Raw genomic sequence first — 26,313 nt, 5'->3', positions numbered from 1 at the left:
TTCAGTCATGCCAAGGTTGAGAAACCCTGGTCTACAAGTAGAGACTGTGACGATCATCTAAGATGCGGTCCTAACTTTCCAAGCACATAAATTTACCAGGATGCCCTTGGTCCAAGAACAAAGACTGGTGCTAAATAAAGGTTGTTGTTAGGAAACTGTTGTGGAATTAGTAAGGTATTCTGAAGGTGATGGTCCAATATCAATCTGTTTTTAAAAGAGTGGACATTGGTACAGGGAGATGGGGTTCTAGAAGTAAGGATTCAGTATACATTGGGTGTAACAAAAGGGTTTGCATGTAAGGGAGATGACTATTTGAGCAAGGCAGGTGCTTTTATCCAGAGTCCAGATGATGTGGTTTAGTTACAGTACTAGTTACCCAGATTTATTTTCTCTCTTGGTATATTCTATTTTCAATTCTTATGCAGCTTGTACATGGAGGCAACTTGGAGCTTGTTTAAAGATAGTTGGAGACTTACTGGGGATGTATAAAGGAGATATTTTGGGGCATTGTTGAAAGGAAAACTTCATTAATGGGCAGGAAGAATAGTGTGAATCTCGTAAGTTATTTTAAAAAAGAAGCCTTGAGGTTAAAAAGAGTAGGCTTTTTGATTGGGATCGGGAGGGGGCTGATAAAAGATATAATACTTTCTGCTGATCTGTAATAGAGTAAAAGTGGAATGTAAAAAACCTTTGGGGCCTGGGCTACTGGAGGTGCGGGGAATGAACGTCAGGAACATTCTACATGTAGAATGAGCTCATGAGCTCAACCATTAAAATGACTTGTTCTCTAGTAAAAATTTGTTCTGTCTTAGTTCTTTTAATTTTGTTTTTAACCTTTCCAACATCTCCTATTTTGAGTCCTAAATAAAAAGTAAAGTTGTACCCAAAGTTTGAGTCTTTTTTTTTTTTTTTTTTTTTTTATTTATTTATTTATTTATTTATGGCTGTGTTGGGTCTTCGTTTCTGTGCGAGGACTTTCTCTAGTTGCGGCGAGCGGGGGCCACTCCTTGCCGCGGTGCGCGGACCTCTCACTGTCGCGGCCTCTCCTGTTGCGGAGCACAGGCTCCAGACGCGCAGGCTCAGTAATTGTGGCTCACGGGCCCAGTTGCTCCGCGGCATGTGGGATTCTCCCAGACCAGGGCTCGAACCCGTGTCCCCTGCATTGGCAGGCGGACTCCCAACCACTGCGCCACCAGGGAAGCCCCCAAAGTTTGAGTCTTTTTAACGGGCTCTCATTTACATGTATTCGGATATTTGTAGCAGTGTCCTTAAAGAGAGTTACCAGGCGTTCACTGAATTTTTTTGTTCTAAAAAACAAACATTGAAACAACTAAGTATTAGAAGTTAGATGTAATTTCTTATGCTGCAAAAAAAATCACTATTGCTTTATTTAGGAAATTAGAAATTAATTTGGTTTTAAATAGGCAGACTAGAATTCTATGGCTTCTAAAAACTATTTTTCTCTTCACTTTAGTTTTAATATACTTTTTAAACCTGTTAAATTTATAGTCAGTTCATAGGGAACTTGGACATGAGATTGCCCTCTGATAGTGAAACTGGGAGAAGTCAGCCTATGGTGGATGAGCTCACCAATCTGTGATAATCTACCCTAAGAAAGGTCTATAAAGTTTTATTTGAGAAGATTTGAGGATACTCCATTTCAATCAAGGTGACCAGAATGTAGTTAATCTTAGAGAAATCATGCCATAGTAAAAGAAACCTTTCCCAAACTTTAGTCATTTAAGTACAACCATTATGATTTTTTTTTGTTAAATCCAACACTTGTTATTCATATTTTTATTTAAATGTCTAATTTGTTAATTTTTTCCTAAACAATAACAACTGTGAAATTGAGGGAAAGAGACTGTATTTTTCCCTAATACATGTTAAAATATGTTGCTACTCAACTTTAGTTTGTATATTACTTGAAGTCATTTCATATACCACAGATGGTTATATATCATACTTCAGAAAATACAGTAATCAGTTTTATTGTAACTTGTCTGAAGTTTGACTTTTATAAAAGTTGGAGAGTGGCTTTTGAGATGACTAAAAAAGAGAGAATCCATTAAAAAAAAGAATTTGAAAATGTTTGTTAAGCACTTTCTAGGAAAGAGTCAGACTTGAGTGCTTGATCCCTGCACATTTGCATTTTGTTGGTCAGAGATGATGATAGTATACCAGAATTTTCCATCGTTTATATGAAATATTTAATCCCTTTGACTCATGTTTATCACACAGTATTTTGATAATCTATTGTTCTCCCAAGTTTCTTAATATTAGGAAGAGAGTGTCCTGGGTGAGGGGCGAAGTTATATTCTGGTCACTCAAAGAATAATGGAAATGCATAATTAGGGTATTCTGATTTAAACTTAGTTTCTTCTGAATTTAGATCGCTAAGAGGTGAGCTTAATTAAGTCCTATTGTGATAATCTGACGTCCCCAGATGACGTTGCAGGGCAGCATCATTGCCCTGCAACGTTGTGTCATTTTGATTTAACTTCACAATAGATAGTGAACCCATAAATGTAACTTAATCTTCTTGCTCTGTCAGATCAGGTTGGGTTTAGTTAAAAGAAAATTCAACATTTTGAATGCTGGGTTTCTAATTAAAATAATTGTTTAGTTTCTCCGGTGGCAGATAGGATGTGCTTAAACCCTAGCCCCACTTCTTGGTGTTGACTCTGAGCAACTTAACCTCTCTGTGCCTCAGTTTTCTTGTAGTTAAAATGACAGCACTAACCAAGAGGATTAAATCAGTAAATACGTGGAGTGCTCGGAAACAGTTTGATTTCATTTATTTCCACAAAGGGGTGTCTAATTTGAATAATAAAGAAAACCTTAATTTACTTTGACCATTTATTTAAAGCTAGACTCGTTGGTTAACAGTGGGCTGTTTAAGGGCACCAGCTTTAAGACTATATAATTAGTGGAGCAATAACATTTTTAGCACAGTTCCTGTGAGTGTTTTGCAGGGAGATCAGACTAGCAAATGGCTGATTTTTATTGGGGGCTTGTCGATGCTGATGGTTCTAGAAAGCCTTGTAAAATGCATTTCAAACTTTAAAATGTGTGCTTGCTAGTATAACAATATTTAAAACCTCGGTGAAAACCTAATTCTATTAATTGATTTGTTTTAAATTAACCTTTTCAGGTTTGTGACTGGTTGTATCCTCTAGTTCCTGATAGATCTCCAGTTCTTAAATGTACTGTAGGAGCCTACATGTTTCCTGATACAATGTTACAAGCATCAGGATGCTTTGTGGGGGTCGTCTTGTCTTCTGAATTACCAGAAGATGATAGAGAACTCTTTGAGGATCTATTAAGACAAATGTCTGACCTTCGGCTCCAGGTAACTTATGCAATCACCTTCAGGATGTAAACCTACTTTAACAAAAGCACTTCTGCTTTTAAAGAAACTGTAATAAGCTCTAATGTGATCATAGTTAGGAAAGTGAGAGTATATAATTTGCCTGCGTATTCACAAATACAAGCTGGGAATTGGCTGTAAATAGTGATTAAGATTGTGGTCTCTGGAGTCAGATTGCCTCTGTTGAATTTGAACTCTTCCACTTAATAGCTGTTTAACTCAAGCTGTTGATCTTCTCTATAGTTTAGTTTCTTTATCATAAAATCAGGATAATGATAACATCCACTTCATTGGGCTGTGATGAAGATTAAAAGTTAATACATTAAGGCACTTACATCAGTGCTAGCAAGTAGTAATGTTCTGTGAATATTTGCTTTTGTTATGACCACTGTCTTATTTCTCAGTTGGGAAAGTGGGCCAATGGGACTAAATGGTGAAATGAAGGTAATTTCAGCATTAGCATCTGGGTAATATTGGACATTTTAGGGGTATGACTTGAGGAACAGGTTTTGTTTGAGGGAATTGTCTTTGTTCTCATGATGAACGAAGGCAAAATAAAATGTGATTTAAAATGCGGTTGGTCATCCTGTGAACTTGCCTTATTTAGCCCATTTCCTCTGCCCACATGCTGATCTGTTATAGGGAGTTGAAATAGAGTATAATGGAGATATTTTCTTTAGGTGTTCTTGCCCATCCTAACGTAGGACAAGAGGGGAAAAATATGTTTGATTGTGAATACTGACAGTTATCTGAGGTTGAAGGAGATTGACAGCTTGGTAGTGTAATCTTTTATTTTCTCTTTCATTCAGCAGATACTTAGAATTCATTATTTAACCTGGTTCTATGTTAAATGATGGGATGGGAAGAAAGAACAGAGGAGGCTATAAAGATACATATATAACAGCTCCTATTCTTGAGCACCTTACAGTCTGTTGAATAACCACAGTACAGTATGATAGGTGATGGAAAGAAAAGTGAAAGGAGGTCAGGGAGGATTTCAAAAAATAGTTTCCTTTGAGTTCAGTCATGAAAAATTTGTTCCTTTTTTCTGAGGAAGTAGAATACACTTTTAATCCATACCTGTATTAAAAATTTAAGATCAAAGGTGGTGGGAGCAGATCACCAGCTAAGTGAAAGGTCAGAGAGTCATCTCAGCATTACGCAGTAAGAACTATATATGAGAATGACCTGGTGATCAACATGTTCTTAAAAACTAGATACTTAAGCTGTGTTAACAAAACCCACGGCCCCCATACAGAAGTGTGTGTAGCCTCGATGTGCTTAGGAGAGGAGTTTACAAAGGCAGCAACATGGTCAAATGGATATGGGTTTAAGTCTAATAAGCTTTGCTGTTTACTAGCTGAATGAAGTGGCATTCCTTAAGTATTCCAGACCTTTTATGGAGCTGTTTCTCCCTTTACCCCTACATTCATTTGGCCTATGTTACTGGGCTCTAGGAAAGAAATTAAACTGACGTTTAGGTTATATGTTTACTTCCTCTGTTCAGTTTTATTTTTTGGTTGAATGTTATTTTTAGTTTTCTGTATTGTCCTAGAACTCCAACAGTAAACAAAAGCTAGTTACTAGCTATACTTTTGATTTGCCTTTACTCTTAAGCATTCATTCAGCAAAGTGTATGCAAGCAGATTACATTTAGTGCTGAGTGCAAAAATGGAAAAACAAAATCAACCTTCCAACAATGCAGAGTAGTTAAACTGGATGTGAGGTTTGTTAATTGCCTTTATTTATTTATTTTTGAAATTTTGAATTTATTTTTTTATACAGCAGGTTCTTATTAGTTATCCATTTTATACATATTAGTATATATATGTCAATCCCAATCTCCCAATTGTTAATTGCCTTTAAACTCATTTAGTCTTGTATGTGTTTCCTAAAACTTATAATTTATTATTTAACTAAATTCAAATGTAGCTGCATCTAATTTAATGATCACTTGTACCAATTACTGCTGTAAGTTTATCTCTTGTACTTGTTTTTTTGAAATTTGCTTTAGGCTATATCCTATGAGCCAAAGAATTGAAAGGTCTGAGGTTTGGTGATGAGATAAAAGTATAGAGAAAGACTAGTAAAAGTAGTTGTAAAACACTGTCATTTGAATAGGTGTATTATTGGAGCATAGTGTACCGTAGCTTAGAGGAAATTTGAATTTGAGCTAAGCTTAGGCCTTTACTCCCTAGGCCAACTGGGACCGGGCAGAAGGAGAAAATGAATTCCAAATCCCTGGAAGATCAAGGTGCCCCTCTAACCAATTGAAGGAAGCCAGTGGCACTGATGTGAGACAGTTGGACCCAGGCAGTAAGGATGTGCGTCATAAGGGAAAACGGGGGAAGAAGGTAAGTAGAGTAAGTGAAAGATCAACAAGGTATGAGTGTGTGTTCTATTCTAATGGTACCTTTCACCAGTTTAAATTATTTATAAGATCCCCATTTACTGAAGCAGAGCAACTTGCAGATTCACAAAGTGATCACTGGTAAAATAATTATAATCAGCTTTAATATTCCCTTTCCAAGTATTTGTTATTTAAACTGTTTTAAAAGATAATCTATGTTTGGGGGGATAGTTTTTTGCAACTATTTGAAAGATTTTTATAATTACGTTAATGATGTGTATGCTTTTTTGTTTTGTGTTATTCTCCACCTTCCTATATACACCAAGATCTTGGGGCTAGGTATGCTTTTCCTTACACTACCATTCTTATTCAGTTCCTTATTTCTTCATGAGTAGTCGACAGAACAGAGAAAATGGGCTTTTAAAAAATACATTTAGTAGTTTCTTCTTTCATTTCTTAGATTTTGTGATATGTTCCAAATGGTAAATTTGGATTAGAGTTTAGGAAATATTTATTGAGTGCTAGAAAGCTGAGCATAGTGGGAAAAATTTTAAATTTCTCATCTCAGAATATTTCCCATCTAGTGGGGAGGACAGATTAGCAAAGAGATAATTTCTACCCAATGTGATCATTAGATGAAAGTACATAAGTTGTATAGAACGCTAGGTTGTACCTTCTACATAGATGAGTGGTGTGGGAAGCAGTTAAGGAGGCTCCTCCTGGAAGGCACTATGGCTAAGATGAGCCCCGAAGGTGAAATAAGCAAACCTATGGTGAAAGAAAGTAGCATTGTGTGAGCATTGAATTATAAACAGTTTGGTACTGTTCTTTGTTGTATTCCATACAATAAGTGCTCAGTAATTGTCTTTGGAATTAATGAATATCACATGAATATTCTACTTTTACTTGCCAACTGTCACTGTGGGTTATGTTGAGCATCTTAGACCAGCTTTATGAGGACATTGGGAGTCCAAAATGGAAGTTAGAACTTCATTTTTAAAAATTTAATTCCTTGGTTAAAAAAAAATCTAATTATATTAAAATATATATATACCTTTGGAAAGCTTTACTCCCATCTTTGTCCCTGTCTACACCATTCCTCCTGCCACTGTCGGTAATTACTTTTATTAGGATCTTGTGTTTCTTTCCTGGGTTTTTTGAGGCAGATAAAAGCAAACAAAATCTGTAATTATTTCTCTCCCTTTCTTATACATAAGGGAACATCATATAGAGTGTCCTATATATATATATTTTTTTTTGATAATGAAGTCTGGGGTAAATAGAGAACTTCCTCAGTCTTTTTTACCTCATATTTCATTGTATGAATATATCATAGTTTCTTTAATCAGTCTCTTATTGAGGGGTGTTTGGTGTGATTGTTTGGTATTACAAGCAGTGCTTCAATGAATAACTTTGTGGAGCCATTTATTCATACATCTGCAGGTAATTCATCAAATAAATTCTTAGAGATGGGGTTACTGTGTCAACCGGTAAATGCATTTGTAATTTTGATAGATTTTGCTACATTGCCCTCCCTAAGGAGCATACTGTTCACTGTGCCAGTAGTTGTTTGGGCATACCTGTCTCCCCACAGCCTGCTCAGCAGAGTGGGCGGTCTGTTTTTTGCCAATCCAATGATGAGAGAAATATATTGGAATATATTAATTTGCATCAATTTTATTATGAGTGAAGTTGAGCAAATGCATAAGGGTAACTTTAATTTTGTTTTCTGTGTGATGTCTAGTTATGTCCTTTGTCCATTTTTATTACTGGGTTGTTAGTCCTTTTCTTCACAATTTCTAGGAGCTCTTTATATATTAGGGACATTGGCACATTGTCAAAGATAGAAGTTGCAAATTACAATGAGGTCTGAGTTAGCCTACTCCTAAGTTTTTAGAATGAAAACAAATTTAGCTTTAGATTTTGAGTGTTGGCCCTAACTGTTAAATTAGCAAAGTACAAGTATTTCTGTGTTTCCCATTTCCATTTAAATGGATTGGTAGATTCTGTGTTTATATACTTTTATTTGCTTTTACTTGATTTCTGTCAGAACCAGTTTATTTGGATACATTCTTCCTTACTGACTGAGTCATTTAACAGAAATCTTTTAACCTTACTGAGTACTGTATGCATACATACGAATATCTAGGGGGGTGATAGCTCTATGAAGGAACTCAGAGTGGTCAAAGAAAGAAAAAAGTTAATCAATTTAAATATAATTTGATACATGCTGTATTGGAGGTATGTTGGTATTTAAATCTTACTTACCAATGGTACCTAACATAAGACCAGAACAGTTTTCACCTTCATGGTGGTTATGGTATTGCACTTTATGTAATAAAATGTACTTATAACTAGGCTGGCTGGAAATATTTTCATTAATTAGTATTTGTTGGCTTAATATTTTATTACAAAATGCTTATGATTTTTCCTCCTCTTAGTATTTATTTCACATTTTGAAATATTTTTACTGTTTAGACCAAAGGTACTTCAAGTGAAGAAGTTAATCTGAGTCACATTGTACCTTATGAGCCAGTTTCAGAAGAAAAAGCAAAGGAATTACCTGAATGGAGTGAGAAAGTGGCTCAAAACATTTTGTCAGGTATTATAGTAATGTTAACTTTTTTGCCTGTATAATGTGAAACCTTTGACTCCCATTAGAGAATACTTGGAAAGATACTATTTTATGTTTTGGTTTTAAATGATCAGTTTATAAATATTTAAAAATAGAAGGAACTAGTCTCTTTGAATGTCACATATTGTCATATTGGTGTAAGTTCTTCTTGGTCTATTATTCTCTGTTTTACTCTTGGGAAAATTGGTAGTGAAAAGCTTCAAGAATCTCCAAACTTTCAGAATAGCTCTGAACATAAAATTAGTTATTTTCCTTTCCCCTTTGAAATTCCCCCTTAATCTTTTTTTCTCCCCTCTCCTTCCTCCTTCTCCAGCAAAAAAATGACATTCATCCGTCTTTGGAAGCAAAGTAGCACTCCCCTAAACTTATAGCAATACAGGCATGAGGAGACCTGAGAATTACAGCCAAGCTGTTTGGGAAGTAGACCCTACTATTTAATTATGGTTAGAAAGGGCTTCAGATCATTTATTTTAAAAACAAAATAATCATTACTGACACATATGTTTATACTTTAATTGGTTAACAATTTAACTGCAGTAGCTCTCAGATTGAGACCTTCTATTTTGTTTTTTAGAAAACATTGCCAGTCACTGTTATTCAGTAAGTCAAATTCATGACCCAGTAAGGGGATCTTGACTAGTTATTTAAAAGACTATCAGTATAGGTTTCCATCTCTGGTTTATAGGTTTAAACTCATTAAAATAACGAAGGTGTCTAAAGCAGAGGAAATCTTTAACATGAAAAACCAGCAAACTAAAATAAGTGAAAAATGATTAAGTAGTTAGGAGCAAACAAAATATTTTGCCCAGTGTCAAAGAGCTGCTTGAGACAAGTAGAAAAGATAAAGCCAAATTTTCAAATATATGTGTAACAGTTAAAATTTAACCTTGAAAGAGATTTTTAAAGAAGTTGTAAAGGGACTTCCCTGGTGGTCCAGTGGTTAAGACTTCACCTTCCAATGCAGGTGGTGCAGGTTCAATCCCTGGTTGGAGAGCTAAGATCCCACATGCCTCCCAGCCAAAAAAAAAGTAAAATGTAAAACAGAAGCAATATTGTAACAAATTCAATAAAGACTTTAAAAATGGTGCACATCAAAAAAAAAAAGGTTGTAAAGAAAAACCTTCACTCTTACTACCTTGCCCCCTAGCTTTACAGGCTGCTAAGTTGTTTATTAGGTCAGTATTCAGAAAATTAGCCCTTATCCACACATATGTACATAACTAAATTCAAAGGTAATTAAGTTTTCGAGTTTATACTGCTATAAGACTGTATAGTATCCATGTGTAACAAACCATCCCAAACTTAATGATGTGAAACAACTACTTGTTTATGCTTAGGAATTCTGTGGGCCAGGTATTCCAAAAGGTCATATCAGGGATGGCTTGTATCTGCTTCATGATGTCAGGGCCTCAGCTAGGAAGACTCAAAGGCCGACTAGTGACTCAGTAGCTGGGGGCTGGAATCATCTGCAGACTCCTTCAGTCACACTGAAGTTGGCATCTGGGTTAGGAGAGCTCAAGATCTAGGACTGCCTACACATGACCTCTCCATGCCTCTTGACTTCCTCACAGCATGGCAGCCTTAAGCTCATCTGGCATCTGCGTGGTAGCTCAGGGTTCAAGTGTGAATGGTCCACCAAACAGGCAGAAGCTGCATTACCATTTCTGACATACTCTTGGAAATTTCCAGCATCATTAGTTATAAGCAAGTAACAAGCCTGCCCCGATTCAAGGGAATGTGACATAGACCCCACTTCTCAATGGGAAGAATGTCAAGGTCATGTTGAAAGAAGATGTGGAATAGGAGGTACTGTTTTTGACCATCTTTGGAAAATACCACATGCCACAAAATCTTAGGCCTCCTAGGCACCATACAGATTCCACACACTGGTTCTGTTCAAAGAAGTAGATCATCCTGAGAGCCAGCTAACCCTGAGGAGAGATCTCTTCAGAGATTTCAGAAGAACTGTTAGCAGTGCATCATTTGAAAATGAGCCAAAACTACCTTCTGGTAACACTTAGAGACCTTCTTTACTACTTGGGACTTCAGTGTCTTCAGGCTTGTAACTCTCTTCCTTTTCATCCTGTATCCTCAGGGCTAGAGTTCTAGCAATAGCCCTAATAGTAACATTAAAACTATTTAACTGCCAATCAGAATACCTGTCTCCTTATATACCTCCTTTTAATAGGTAGCATGAAAAACAACTAGCTCACTGACTACTTAAGGTACAAGTAACAGAGAAAGGTGTAAGAAATATCCATGATTTACTCCAGAAAAAATTATCTGATCTGTCAAGAAACTATTTCTACCTGACTCATGTAGGTTCTGTACAAATATGAGTAACCAGGGATCTAAATTGAGCTCATTCACCTTAGCCCAATGATGAGTAAAGATCAATAAAAGCTATAGTCTTATACTTTATGAATGTAAGAGGTGAAAAAAAAAAAACTGCTTAAAATTTACACTTGTAGAAAATTGGCTTGAGAAGCCTAGACTTAACACTTTAAGAAGGCAGCCGCCAAACATTTTAGATGGAGTAGAGTCTAATAAGCTACTTTGGGAGGAGGTAGAAGATTGGTGGCAATAGACTGAATAGAGTCCCCACTGGGTTAGGTTTGAATTAGGTCATTTTATGTCATCTGCCAACCTCTCATTTATTCAGCATTCATTCATTGCCTGCTATATCTCAGCATTAACTGGGTGTGTAGGATGCAGACATGGATAGAATAAATCTATATCTGGCATTACACATGCCATTTAAAAGGTCTTAATAGCTACCAATGAAATACTGTATTTCCATAGCTTCCATTGCAGCCTCTACAGTTTTAATTATCTCTTCCATGGTGATATCTTGTTTATAATTAACATCTAGTTTTTCTCTTTATTAGTCCTGTGACTTTTCATTTATCTCACTTCCACTTATTTTTCTGAAAGTCATCGATGGACTCCATCCCCCTTGTTTTTTTTTTTTTAAAGATTTAGTATCTTTTTTTTTTTTTAATTTATTATTTTTATTTTTGGCTGTGTTGGGTCTTCGTTTCTGTGTGAGGGCTTTCTCCAGTTGCGGCGAGTGGGGGCCACTCTTCATCGCGGCGCGCGGGCCTCTCACTATCGCGGCCTCTCTTGTTGCGGAGCAGAGGCTCCAGACGCTCAGGCTCAGTAGTTGTGGCTCACGGGCCCAGTTGCTCCGTGGCATGTGGGATCTTCCCAGACCAGGGCTTGAACCTGTGTCCCCTGCATTCGCAGGCAGATTCTCAACCACTGCTCCACCAGGGAAGCCCCTCCCCTTGTTTGATATAGTTTCTTTGTAGGATTATAGTCTACTTGAGCTCACCTTTGTTCATTGTCATTTATTTTATGATTTATTAGTTTTCCTTGAACTTCAAGCTGTTTTTCACCTAACACTTTTCAATCTATCAGTTAACTCTAAAAACACATAATTTTTTCTTGACTAGACATCTTCAGTCCCTTTATTGTTATGTGAACTCCTGGCTGGAACCTGTTTGCCTGGGTTTGAGCCCTGATCCTCCGCCAAGGGTAGGACAGTGGGGATAGGGTTGGAGCCAGAGGTGGACATGTTGTCTGAAACAGGAAGAGAAACACATCAATTTTTCCAATCAGTTACTACTTAGTACTTTTCATTCACATTTTAAAATAAACGGGTATGATTTTCACATTATCATTGGATGCCTGCTTACTAATGGGCTGAAGTAATTATGTAAAAACCATGGCACAGATCTTGGAAAACATACATAAGTATTTTTAAAGGCTCATTGTTTCAGGGTATAGCCAAAAAGGAGATATTTAAAATTGTAACTCTCCCCAGGGGAGGGTAACACTTTCCTCCCCCTCTTAGGGAAAACTGTTCTCCTTGTGTTTGTTTTCTTGGTTCTCCCATCTCCTTCCCACATCTCCTTTTCCCACATGCTGTCTGGCTCAAGGCCTTTTCTCTTCACTAGAGAAGTCTCTGTCACCCTGCTTTCTCTCGGACAATCTCTGCTTTCATTCTTGCTGCAAGAAGCATGAACAAGGCAAAAGGCTAGGGCCTAGTCTCATGAGAAATAGTTAGAAATAGCTCAATCTTCCTTTCTTTTAGAGTTTTTCTTCTCCTGAATTTTTTGGGAGTTCTCATGTCTTTGTCATTCAGGTTTAAAGTGCAAATTAAAAGGTGCTAAGATCAAGGGATTTGGGATTGAGGAAGGAGCAGGACCCCCTGCCTTATGTCCTTAGCCGAAAGCAAACAAGCAAAAGTTCTGCCTTGGTGTCTGAGATACAGATTGTTGGTGTATCTGTCTCCTTCAAGGCTTTGTGGGGGAAAAGTGGTGCCTGCACGAAGGCAAAAAGAACAAGGATACTGGGTCTTCTAGCCAAATACCCTCGTAATGGCACCAAAACCCAAAATTAGCCCCTAACAATAGTATACTGTGGTAAGTAATATATAGAGATGCCTACAAGTTGTAGTGACAGCACAGAGTAATACAGAACTGTTGTTGAGTGATATATGGCCTAAGTATTGAAAGACGAATTTACTTAGAAAAGGTATATATTCCAGGCAGAACACTGCAGGTACAAAGTTGGCTTGAAAATTTATGGCATGTTTGGGATTTGAATATTGAACTCCTTGGTTTTTTTTCCTGTTGATCAGTTATTTGTTAAAGGGCTTAAAGGTATAATCAGTCCTAATTTTGTGCAATTCAAAATTTTCCTTTAAAAAGGTGCTTCCTGGGTGAGTTGGGGTTTGGTCAAAGGTGCTGAGTTTACTGGCAAAGCCATCCAGAAAGGCGCTTCTAAACTCCGAGAACGGATTCAACCAGAAGAAAAACCAGTGGAAGTTAGTCCAGCTGTGACCAAGGGACTTTATATAGCAAAGCAGGCTACTGGAGGAGCAGCGAAAGTCAGTCAGTTCCTGGGTAAAGTAACTTTAGATTCCTTTACTTTTTTTCAGTTAAATTAAAAGTAATCTCTTAGTCCAGGTTAAATCTCATTTAGATGGTTTAAATTTAAGAGTAAAGAATTAGGACAAAGCAGTTTTGCCTTTCTACTCATGGTAGAATCAGTAGACCAGCAACATCAACCTGAGAGCCTTAGAAATATTTCAGGCACTTGACACACCTACTGATTCAATATCTCCATTTTTATAAGATCTCTAGGTGATTCTTATTTGCATATTAAAGTTTGAGAAACACTGGTTAGGGGTTGTTTTGATGTGTTGGAGAGGGGAGTGTCTGCATTTGAAAAGGAATGTATTTGCTATCCTTGAATATGACATATTCTTTTAAGGACAACTCACTTCCTAAGCAGTTGAGAGTCAAGAGTGAGGGATGTATTGTCTTGAGTAAAGCTGACTTAGTGATTCTGGTGTCAGCCTTCCCTAGTAATATGCCTCTAAACCCCTCTCCTTTGAGGATCACAGCTCTAAAGTTTGGTATTTTAAGATGGTCATATAGCTCCTTAGTGGATTGTCATAAAATTTAGTAAGATTATCTTTTTGGTATTTGGTATTCTTCGGAGTCAGATTTTTGGTTTGTTTACTTTTACATAGACTTAAATACTTCATTACTATTTCAGTGAGTATTTGCTGATAGGGAGGAAAAGTATGAATACACTTAGCTGGAAAACATGAAAGTTGGACATACCAGTCTTGCACTGCAGATAGAAAAGGTGGATGGTTCTCTTCTAAGCAAATTGCCAAAAAGAACATTATATTTAAGAGTCAGTAAGCTCTGCAAACACATCCTAAACTAAGAAATAACCTTTGTTTAAAAAGTAACCAGCCTTGTTTTCATTCTTTTTTAAATAGGAATGGTAACATTATACAGTAAAACAACTTTAGATGCTTATGGAAGAATTTTGCTAAGTGAGAGTGGTAAAATCAAGGGAAGAATACATTTTTTGCTAAGTTTTTTTGTTTTTGTTTTTTTATGGTTATATTAGTTGACGGAGTTTGTACTGTAGCAAATTGTGTTGGAAAGGAATTAGCTCCACATGTCAAGAAGCATGGAAGCAAACTTGTTCCAGAATCTCTTAAAAAAGACAAAAATGGGAAGTCTCCCCTGGATGGTGCTATGGTTGTAGCAGCAAGCAGTGTTCAAGGTAACATAAAGGTCTAAAAATTTAGGAAGATCTATTTGCTGAGGGCTGGTTTTACTTACTTTTAAATGTATTTGCAGGATTTTCAACTGTCTGGCAAGGATTGGAATGTGCAGCTAAATGCATTGTTAATAATGTTTCAGTAGAAACTGTACAAACTGTCAGATACAAGTAAGTTGAATTTTATCATTTTAATGATGAAATCTCTTGTAGCATTTGTAAAACTCTAGGACAGTTAAAATGATTGTATAGTTATTTTTATTAAGTATCTGATAAAACAATTTTTTTTCACTTGCTATTTTTAAGTAGGGAGAAGAATAAAGTTTTAGCAAATTAATAGTATTACTGTGACTTTGCCTTATGTTACTAATTGTTATAAATACTTGTTCATCATAAATGGAAAGAATAGGTTTAAGTTTTTTTTTTAATGCCTGGAATTTCTGTATGCCTTATTAACTGCATGTTCTTGATGGGTGATGTTTGCCTATAGTTTTGATGGGGAAAACTTGAATTATAATTAAACTATTATACTTTGTTAATACTAGCCCCTTCTATATACAAAGAATGTTAAATTTTCACACCTTATGAATCTACCACTGTGCATCTCTATTGGAATAGATAGATGGTATGAGAAGACATACCATTAAGAAATAGACAAACATAGAAATGAATGATTTATTCAAGTTTATCTGATAAGTGGTATTAAAGATAAGACTTAAGAAAAGGATTTTCTGATTTTAGCTCTTTATTCTGTCTTTATAAGTACTAGAGGGCTAAACTTAAGTTTAGTATGAAGGACCTGAGTTGCTTTCTTAGCTTTGAATTAGTTTAGATCTTAATATTTAATTTTATTTAGAAGAAAAAAAATAATGGTGTTCTCAACTCTTGGTTATTTGTGTTAATTATTTACTCACTGACAGCATTTGAGTTCATACTTATATATCAGACATTGTGTTCAGTGCTTTCCATGTGTATTATTTAATCTTTAATAACGCTATTATCTCCATTTTACAGATGAAGAAACCAAAAGCATAGAGCCTTAAATATCTTGTTCAGAATTGTACCCCTAGTAAGTGGTAGAGATGAGCTGTAATCCAGGTCCCTCTGTCATGCAGTGTCAGAGAACAGTGCTGGGCCAACACTGCCCTTAATGGGATATCTGTGCAAGTTTAGTATCTAGAGTTATTTTCTACCACTACCTAGCATGTGTTTAGACTCCCTCCTAACACAATAAATTACCTTTGGTTTAGGAAATACTAACTTAATTTCCAGCCTAAGTTGATTTTATCTGCTCAGTCTGGGGCATGCATACCTTAGAATCAAAGCAACACAGCCATATCATCTTGGAGTGCCAGTTTTACCAAAGGGTTTGGAAAAGAAAATGCAGAGTAGATCTGAAATTTTGGTGGAGATGTAAAGCTCAAGTCTCCCAGCTCACTTCCTGCTACTTGTGGCATTGACCTCTAACACTCTTTTTGTTATGCCTTTCAGGTTACTTTGATGGATGAGTCATAATTAGGAAAATAGTTTCTTCTTTTGTTGCAAGAGCAGGAGAAAGTCAGAAGTGTGTTTTAGACCAAAAGTGGGTTATTTTTAGATTATCATATGTTAGCACAGATAAATAGGCAGTCATATGATTAAGTAGGAAGTGCTTTATTGGGTTTGTCCATTTCCTACTTTAATGAAAAAAAAATGCTTACCTAAGTACAGTTAAGTGGAGCCCTGTTAAAAGGTTTGAGATTCACATAATGAGGAAGTACAGGTTTTGATGTAGATTTTGTATTTCTTGTCCTTAGTGAGGAGAACTTAATATGATAAATAGGGTATTTTAACAGTGGTTCTGAGCTAATTTATTTCTGTTATGGTGTACATTGCTAGTTTTATCCTTTCCTCCAAAGATTCATGGAGTGAAAAAAAGGTGAGAATTTAGTTAAGTAGGTTTGTATTTCCAGTTATAAGGGTACTTTAGTCTTAGCAGTAACTTAATTAGGAAACTTGGAAAGATGGGAGGGACAGTGGGGAATAACAGGTTTTGTCCAAGTAATACTGTTTTCTCACTTATGAATAATCTGGCTCAGAAGTAGAAATTGCTTTTTAGGAGAAGAAACTGCAAGTATTAAACCAGTAATAACTCAGTGATATTTGTCACTCAAGAATTGGAAAAGCTAGTTGTTCTTTAATTTAGTTCTCAATAATTTACATAAATTTATATCTATTTACATTTATGAATTTACATTTATTTACACTGTGAAAATTATTTGATAGAGTGAGCATTTGTGATTTTCTGCTCTCATCCAACTGACGGTTGTATAGTAAAGAAAACTTATTATTTTTGGAAAATGTGTATTCTTACTGTCTGTGAGAAATTATTCCCCCAAGTAGTCATGTAACATTTTATGGAAAAACTCGAACGAACTTCTTGGCCAACCCAATATTATATAAACGTCTTCATCTGATTTCTGGTAGTATAAGCCAATACAGAGGATTATTTTTTTAATTTAGGCTATTTAAAGGCAGTTTGTATTAGAGAATTATATTCTCCATGCCTTTTATGGTTTTGATTATGATTCAGGGCTGTGTTCATTGATTATGAATAACTTACCTAAAGATCTATATAATTAATTACACTCCTAAATTTTTAAGGTAAATGTATAAGAAATATTTATTAAGACTTTATTTTTTTGGTTACATTAATACTTTTGTCCTATTTTAGATTTAGGAACATGAAGACCTACAGGAACAATGAAAAGCAATTAAGTAACTTTAAACCTGCTATATTTAATTGCAGTATACTATCTATTAAATAATTCATCACTCTTCTACATAGCTTCTAAAGTTCACCTTTAAGCTCCTTTTTTTCCACTTTAAATTGTTTAGAGGAAAATAATATAACTTCAGTAAGTTAGGTGCATTTTTCTTTTCCCCTCAGTAATATTTTATGTTAGAACACATTTGTGAAGAATAAGCTTAGTAAAAATATTTTCCTATAAGAATTTACTCTTATAAGGTATAGTATTTTATTGGATTATTTAGTGAATTTTAAGTAAAATTCCCCTTAAATTTGCACTGGGTGAAGGGGCAAATTCAAATCCATTTGAGGGTATCTCCTTTGGCAGATGTCATGTTACCCAAAATGAATTCTATATAACATCTACTCAGGAGTTATATAGGATCAATCTTCTCTTTTCAATATGGTAACTATACAAACATTTAAGCACAATCATTATGTCTTCTGCTTATTTTTTCTTCTCTACTAAATACTCCCAGTTTAACAATTCCATATATAGTTTGAATTCCAGAACCTTCTTCCTTCATCAGTGTTGTTCTCAAAATATGGAACCCAGAATTGAATCTAATATTCCAAAAGTCTTATAACCAGATTAAATACAGTAGGGTTGCCTCCCTTGTTTTGGTCATATTTAGCATGTGATAAGCGTGGCACAGAAGACAAAGAGTATATCTTTATAGTAGCTGTTACTTTATTGGCCCATATCAAACTTGGGTTTGTTTTTTTTTTTTCTTTTTTTTTTGACTTTTATTTTATTTATTTTTATACAGCAGGTTCTTATTAGTTATCCTTTTTTTTTTAATTTTTATTTATTTATTTATGACTGTGTTGGGTCTTTGTTTCTCTGCGAGGGCTTTCTCCAGTTGTGGCAAGTGGGGGCCACTCTTCATCACGGTGCGTGGGCCTCTCACTATCGCGGCCTCTCTTGTTGCGGAGCACAGGCTTCAGATGCGCAGGCTCAGTAATTGTGGCTCACGGGCCCAGCGGCTCCGCGGCATGTGGGATCTTCCCAGACCAGGGCTCGAACTCGTGTCCCCTGCATTGGCAGGCAGATTCTTAACCACTGCACCACCAGGGAAGTCCTAGTTATCCATTTTATACATATTAGTGTATATATGTCAATCCCAATCACCCAATTCATCACACCACCACCACCACCCACCCCCTGTGGCTTTCCCCCTTTGGTGTCCATACGTTTGTTCTCTACATCTGTGTCTCAATATCTGCCCTGCAGACTGGTTCGTCTGTACCATTTTTCTAGGTTCCACATATATGCGTTAATATACAATATTTGTGGGCTTCCCTGGTGGCGCAGTGGTTGAGAATCTGCCTGCCAATGTAGGGGACACGGGTTCGAGCCCTGGTCTGGGAGGATCCCACATGCCGCGGAGCAACTAGGCCCATGAGCCACAATTACTGAGCCTGCGCGTCTGGAGCCTGTGCTCCGCAACAAGAGAGGCCGCGATAGTGAGAGGCCCACGCACCGTGATGAAGAGTGGCCTCCGCTTGCCACAACTAGAGAAAGCCCTCGCAGAGAAACGAAGACCCAACACAGCCATAAATAAAATTTAAAAAAAAAAAATTCTTCTAAAAAAAAAAATATATATATATATACACACAATATTTGTTTTTCTCTTTCTGACTTACTTCAGTCTGTATGACAGTCGCTAGATCCATCCATGTCTCAACAAATGACCCAATTTCGTTCCTTTTTATGGCTGAGTAATATTCCATTGTATATATGTACCACATCTTCTTTATGCATTCATCTGTCGATGGACATTTAGGTTGCTTCCATGACTGGCTATTGTAAATACTGCTGCAATGAACACTGGGGTGCATGTGTCTTTTTGAATTATGGTTTTCTCTGGGTATATGCCCAGTAGTGGGATTGCTGGATCATATGATAATTCTATTTTTAGTTTTTTAAGGAACCTCCATACTGTTCTCCATAGTGACTGTATCAATTTACATTCCCACCAAAAGTGCAAGAGGGTTCCCTTTTCTCCACACCCTCTCCAGCATTTGTTGTTTGTAGATTTTCTGATGATGTCCATTCTAACTGGTGTGAGGTGATACCTCATTGTAGTTTTGATTTGCATTTCTCTAATAATTAGTGATGTTGAGCAGCTTTTCATGTGCTTCTTGGCCATCTGTATGTCTTCTTTGGAGAAATGTCTGTTTAGTTCTTCTGCCCATTTTTGGATTGGGTTGTTTGTTTTTTTGATATTGAGCTGCATGAGCTGTTTATATATTTTGGAGATTAATCCTTTGTCCATTGATTCATTTGCAAATATTTTCTCCCATTCTGAGGGTTGTCTTTTTTGTCTTGTTTATGGTTTCCTTTACTGTGCGAAAGCTTTTAAGTTTCATTAGGTCCCATTTGTTTATTTTTGTTTTTATTTCCATTACTCTAGGAGGTGGATCAAAAAAGATCTTGCTGTGATTTATGTCAAAGAGTGTTCTTCCTATGTTTTCCTCTAAGAGTTTTATAGTGTCCGGTCTTATATTTAGGTCTCTAATCCATTTTGAGTTTATTTTTGTGTATGGTGTTAGGGAGTGTTCTAATTTCATTCTTTTACATGTAGCTATCCAGTTTTCCCAGCACCATTTATTGAAGAGACTGTCTTTTCTCCATTGTACATCCTTGCCTCCTTTGTCATAGATTAGTTGACCATAGGTGCGTGGGTTTATCTCTGGGCTTTCTATACTGTTCCATTGATCTATATTTCTGTTTTTGTGCCACTACCATACTGTCTTGATTACTGTAGCTTTGTAGTATAGTCTGAAGTCAGGGAGTCTGATTCCTCCAGCTCCATTTTTTTGCCTCAAGACTGCTTTGGCTATTCGGGGTCTTTTGTGTCTCCATACAAATTTTAAGATTTTTTGTTCTAGTTCCGTAAAAAAATGCCATTGGTAATTTGATAGGGATTGCATTGAATCTGTAGATTGCTTTGGGTAGTACAGTCATTTTCACAATATTGATTCTTCCAATCCAAGAACATGGTATATGTCTCCATCTGTTGGTATCATCTTTAATTTCTTTCATCACTGTCTTATAGTTTTCTGCATACAGTTCGTTTGTCTCCCTAGGTAGGTTTATTCCTAGGTATTCTTTTGTTGCAATGGTAAATGGGAGCGTTTCCTTAATTTCTCTTTCAGATTTTTCATCATTAGTGTATAGGATTGCAAGAGATTTCTGTGCATTAATTTTGTATCCTGCAACTTTACCAGATTCATTGATTAGCTCTAGTTGTTTTCTGGTGGCATCTTTAGGATTCTCTATGTATAGTATCATGTCATCTGCAAACAGTGACAGTTTTACTTCTTCTTTTCCAGGTTGTATTCCTTTTATTTCTTTTTCTTCTCTGATTGCCGTGACTAGGACTTCCAAAACTATGTTGAGTGATACTGGCGAGAGTGGACATCCTTGTCTTGTTCCTGATCTTAGAAGAAATGCTTTCAGTTTCTTACCATTGAGAATGATGTTTGCTGTGGGTTTGTCATATATGGCCTTATTATGTTGAGATAGGTTCCCTCTATGCCCACTTTCTGGAGAGTTTTTATCATAAATGGGTGTTGAATTTTGTCAAAAGCTTTTTCTGCATCTATTGAAATGATCATATGGTTTTTCTCCTTCAATTTGTTAATGTGGTGTATCACATTGTTTGATTTGCATATATTGAAGAATCCTTGCATCCCTGGGATTAATCCCACTTGATCATGGTGTATGATCCTTTTAATGTGTTGTTGGATTCTGTTTGCTAGTATTTTGTTGAGGATTTTTGCATCTATATTCATCAGTGATATTGGTCTGTAATTTTCTTTTTTTGTAGTGTGTTTTTCTGGTTTTGGTATCAGGATGATTGTGGCCTCATAGAATGAGTTTGGGAGTGTTCCTTCCTCTGCAGTTTTTTGGAAGAGTTTGAGAAGGAAGGGTGTTAGCTCTTCTCTAAATGTTTGATAGAATTCACCTGTGAAGCCATCTGGTCCTGGACTTTTGTTTGTTGGAAGATTTTTAATCACAGTTTCAGTTTCATTACTTGTGATTGGTCTGTTCATATTTTCTATTTCTTCCTGGTTCAGTCTTGGAAGGTTATAACTTTCTAAGAATTTGTCCATTTCTTCCAGGTTGTCCATTTTATTGGCATAGAGTTGCTTGTAGTAGTCTCTTAGGATGCTTTGTATTTCTGTGGTGTCTGTTGTAACTTCTCCTTTTTCGTTTCTAATTTTATTGATTTGAGTCCTCTCCCTCTTTTTCTTGATGAGTCTGGCTAATGGTTTGTCAATTTTGTTTATCTTCTCAAAGAACCAGCTTTTAGTTTTATTGATCTTTGCTATTGTTTTCTTTGTTTCTATTTCATTTATTTCTGCTCTCATCTTTATGCTTTGTTTCCTTCTGCTAACTTTGGGTTTTGTTTGTTCTTCTTTCTCTAGTTCCTTTAGGTGTAAAGTTAGATTGTTTGAGATTTTCTTGTTTCTTGAGGTAGGCTTGTATAGCTATAAACTTCCCTCTGAGAACTGCTTTTGCTGCATCCTGTAGGTTTTGGATCATCGTGTTTTAATTGTCATTTGTCTCTAGGTATTTTTTTATTTCCTCTTTGATTTCGTCAATGATCTCTTGGTTATTTAGTAACGTATTGTTTAGCCTCCATGTGTTTGTGCTTTTTATGTTTTTTTCCTTGTAATTCATTTCTAATCTCATAGCGTTGTGGTCAGAAAAGACGCTTGATATGATTTCAATTTTCTTAAATTTACTGAGGCTTGATTTGTGACCCAAGATGTGATCTATCCTGGAGAATGTTCCATGCGCACTTGAGAAGAAAGTGTAATCTGCTCTTTTTGGATGGAATGTCCTATATAAATATCAGTAAAATCTATCTGGTCTATGGTGTCATTTAAAGCTTCTGTTTCTTTATTTATTTTCATTTTGGATGATCTGTCCATTGGTGTAAGTGAGGTGTTAAAGTCCCCCGCTATTACTGTGTTACTGTCTATTTCCTCTTTTATAGCTGTTAGCAGTTGCCTTATGTATTGAGGTGCTCCTATGTTGGGTGCATATATATTTATAATTGTTATATCTTCTTCTTGGATTGATCCCTTGATCATTATATAGTGTCCCTCCTTCTCTCTTGTAACATTCTTTATTTTCAAGTCTATGTTATCTGATACGAGTATTGCTACTCCAGCTTTCTTTTGATTTCCATTTGCATGGAATATCTTTTTCCATCCCCTCACTTTCAGTCTGTATGTGTCCCTAGGTCTGAAGCGTGTCTCTTGTAGACAGCATATATGTGGGTCTTGTTTTTGTATCCATTCAGCAAGCCTGTGTCTTTTGGTTGGAGCATTTAATCCATTCACGTTTAAGGTAATTATCGATATGTATGTTCCTATGACCATTTTCTTAATTGTTTTGGGTTTGTTTTTGTAGGTCCTTTTCTTCTCTTGTGTTTCCCACTTAGAGAAGTTCCTTTAGCATTTGTTGTAGAGCTGATTTGGTGGTGCTGAATTCTCAGCTTTTGCTTGTCTGTAAAGCTTTTGATATCTCCATCAAATATGAATGAGATCCTTGCCGGGTAGAGTAATCTTGGTTGTAGGTTCTTCCCTTTCATCACTTTAAGTATATCATGCCACTCCCTTCTGGCTTGTAGAGTTTCTGCTGAGAAATCAGCTGTTAACCTTATGGGAGTTCCCTTGTATGTTATTTGTCATTTTTTCCTTGCTGCTTTCAATAATTTTTCTTTGTCTTTAATTTTTGCCAATTTTGATTACTATGTGTCTCGGCGTGTTTCTCCTTGGGTTTATCCTGTATGGGACTCTCTGTGCTTCCTGGACTTGGGTGGCTATTTCCTTTCCCATTTTAGGGGAGTTTTCAACTACAATCTCTTCAAATATTTTCTTGGGTCCTTTCTCTTTTCTCCTTCTGGGACCCCTCTAATACGAATGTTCTTGCGTTTAATGTTGTCCTAGAGGTCTCTTAGGCTGTCTTCATTTCTTTTCATTCTTTTTTCTTTATTCTGTTTTGCAGCAGTGAATTCCACCATTCTGTCTTCCAGGTCACTTATCTGTTCTTCTGCCTCAGTTATTCTGCTATTGATTCCTTCCAGTGTAGTTTTCTTTTCAGTTATTGTATTGTTCATCTCTGTTTGTTTGTTCTTTAATTCTTCTAGGTCTTTGTTAAACATTTCTTGCATCTTCTCGATCTTTGCCTCAATTCTTTTTTCCGAGGTCCTGGATCATCTTCACTATCATTATTCTGAATTCTTTTTCTGGAAGGTTGCCTATCTGCACTTCATTTAGTTGTTTTTCTGGGGTTTTATTTTGTTCCTTCATCTGGTACATAGCCCTCTGCCTTTTCATCTTGTCTGTCTTTCTGTGAATGTGGTTTTTGTTTCAGAGGCTGCAGGATTGTAGTTCTTCTTGCTTCTGCTGTCTGCCCTCTGGTGGATGAGGCTATCTAAGAGGCTTGTGCAAGTTTCATGATGGGAGGGACTGGTGGTGTGTAGAGCTGACTGTTTCTCTGGTGGGCAGAGCTCAGTAAAACTTTAATCTGCTTGACTGCTGATGCATGGGGCTGGGTTCCCTCCCTGTTGGTTGTTTGGCCTGAGGCAACCCAGCACTGGAGCCTACCTGGGCTCTTTGGTGGGGCTAATGGCAGACTCTGGGAGGGCTCACGCCAAGGAGTACTTCCCAGAACTTCTGCTGCCAGTGTCCTTGTCCCCAGAGTGAGCCACAGCCACCCCCCGTCTCTGCAGGAGACCCTCCAACACTAGCAGGTAGGTCTGCTTCAGTCTCCCCTGGGATCACTGCTTCTTCTCCTGCGTCCCGATGTGCACACTACTTTGTGTGTGCCCTCCAAGAGTGGAGTCTCTGTTTCCCCCAGTCCTGTCGAAGTCCTGCAGTCAAATCCCTCTAGCCTTCAAAGTCTGATTCTCTAGGAATTCCTCCTCCCATTGCCGGACCCCCAGGTTGGGAAGTCTGACATGGGGCTCAGAACCTTCACTCCAGTGGGTGGACTTCTCTGGTATAAGTGTTCTCCAATCTGTGAGTCACCCACCCAGCTGTTACGGGATTTGATTTTACTGTGATTGCGCCCCTCCTACCATCTCATTGTGGCTTCTCCTTTGTCTTTGGACGTGGGGTATCTTTTTTGGTGAGTTCCAGTGTCTTCCTGTCGATGATTGTCCAGCAGCTAGTTGTGATTCTGGTGTTCTCGCAAGAGGTAGTGAGAGCACATCCTTCTACTCCACCATCTAGGTTCAGGACCTCTGTCCAAACTTGGGTTTTTTTTAAATGAACCTTTTATTTAAAATCTGGACCTTTGTCTTATTTTTGGACAATTGATATTTGTACCTAAATAAAAAGTTTACATTTATTCTTGCTTAATTGCACTTTGTTGAATTTGACCATCATTAAATCTATAATTTTGGCTTCAGATTTTGATGTATGTCATATTAGCCTTCCATTTTGTGTTACCTGTAGATTTGAAAGACATGTCTTCTCTACATCTTAGATATTTTCCACAATTTTTTTGTGGATGAAATCTAATCACATGCTTACTGTAGCCTTTCCTCCTGACTGATCTTTCTCCAAGGTTTAATGCTTAGTGAGATTGGTGGGTCAACTGTCTACAAATCTCCTAACAGTATTGTCATTTCTCACCTTTCAGTTTTGTCTGATTAGATACTTCTTACAGTAGTTGTCTTCCACACCCATTCATTAAATATTGGTTCTGTCTAAGGTTTTACTCTATACTCCCTTTTCTACTCTTTGTGGATATCATCTATATCTGTGGCTACAATTACCACCTGTATTTCAGCAACTCTCAAATCTATGTTTCCTCTTAAGTTTTAATCTTCAGGCTCATACATCTCAACTACATACCACTACAGCCATTCAGTCCCTGAGTCTTGTTGTTTTTTATATTCATCCCTTTTGCTCCAGCCTCATTAGCACTACCTTAGAATAGATTTTCATCGTTTTTCATCCAGCTCACAACTTGTTTCCTAACTGGTTCCTCAGTCTTAAACCCTTACAGTTCACAGTGCAACCTGTATTAGATCTTTCTAAAACAAAAATTTGGTCATGCCACTCCCATTGATTTCAAGATAAAGTTTAAACTCCTTAGCTTCACCTACAAGGTCCTTCATAACCCATCTGCCTTTGATGGATAGGCTAATAAGAAGCTATGTCTATTTTAAATATTTAAGGTTAATATTTCTAAGAATAGTTTTGAAGGTTGCATGTAAATTGAATTTTAGGCAGATTTATTAGAAAGTTGTGACTGAAACTTTGCTATAATTAGTGAAATCTGGAATCACTGCCAGTGTGCTGTTTTGCTATACATTACTGAATGCACTGGAGAAATTTCAGAAAAGTCTCATTCAAATTGAAAATTGAATCCCATTGACTTATTTAGAGCATTCTTTATATTCATTTTTTATTCTTAAATTGGTAGTGTTACTCAGTATATAAAATCTAATTTAATAAGCTCTAATTATAGTTAACTTTTTTAAAAGTAAGAATAAAAAATAAGCTTTATTGTTTTTAATTTTTGCTAGAGATAGGCTTTCTCGGAGTCTTTAACTGTGTAGTTTGAATCTGAATAAAGAAAAGAACTGAACAGTTATTTATCAAGCAAGAGAAGAGAGTAGGTGCCTGCCAGGAATCCTGGTTCCAGGGCATATTGGGAAGCAGAGGTAATAAGTGAGGATGTATTTAAAAAATAAACACAACTGCTGAAAAACTATTGTATAGGGTCTTTAAAGATAACTGTATGTTTAGTACTATGGAATTTTCAAAGTGCTTTAACATATACATTTCATTTTATAAGATAAAGGAGAGGAAATTGATGAGATGCAAAGAAGGCTGAGACTTCGCCAGGGTCACACAGCTGGTTGTTGGCATGGTCAGTATTAGAATCTAGTTTTCTGGCTCCCAGTTTGGTACTTTTCTCCAGATTAACAGGAGTTGCTACTAAAGTGGAGACAGCATGGAAGAAAAAGAAAAATCATCAGGGGACCAACACAGACTTCTTTTTCAGTATATTATTTTTTTAAAAATTCAGTCTTTAGAATTGT

The 26,313-nt window shown here is 36.5% G+C and overlaps 1 protein-coding gene across 4 annotated transcripts in view; it reads left to right on the top strand.

Moving 5' to 3' along the window:
* Positions 1-26,313, top strand: part of SPART (spartin) — a 43,308-nt gene that overhangs the window by 13,327 nt on the left and 3,668 nt on the right. For 2 of the 4 annotated variants that reach the window (XM_036831692.1, XM_036831691.1), the window contains exons 3-8: positions 3,155-3,352; positions 5,569-5,724; positions 8,199-8,322; positions 13,071-13,265; positions 14,290-14,448; positions 14,526-14,616. In XM_036831692.1, the coding sequence (XP_036687587.1) occupies positions 3,155-3,352; positions 5,569-5,724; positions 8,199-8,322; positions 13,071-13,265; positions 14,290-14,448; positions 14,526-14,616 (923 nt within the window). The remainder of the gene's footprint in view (positions 1-3,154; positions 3,353-5,568; positions 5,725-8,198; positions 8,323-13,070; positions 13,266-14,289; positions 14,449-14,525; positions 14,617-26,313) is intronic. The other 2 variants (XM_036831693.1, XM_036831694.1) reach the window with 2 other exon arrangements.

Source organism: Balaenoptera musculus, chromosome 18 (assembly GCF_009873245.2).
Source record: "Balaenoptera musculus isolate JJ_BM4_2016_0621 chromosome 18, mBalMus1.pri.v3, whole genome shotgun sequence".
Taxonomy (NCBI): Eukaryota; Metazoa; Chordata; class Mammalia; order Artiodactyla; family Balaenopteridae; genus Balaenoptera; species Balaenoptera musculus.
The sequence above is the reverse complement of the archived record's forward strand: the minus strand, read 5'-3'. Positions and strand labels throughout refer to the sequence as shown.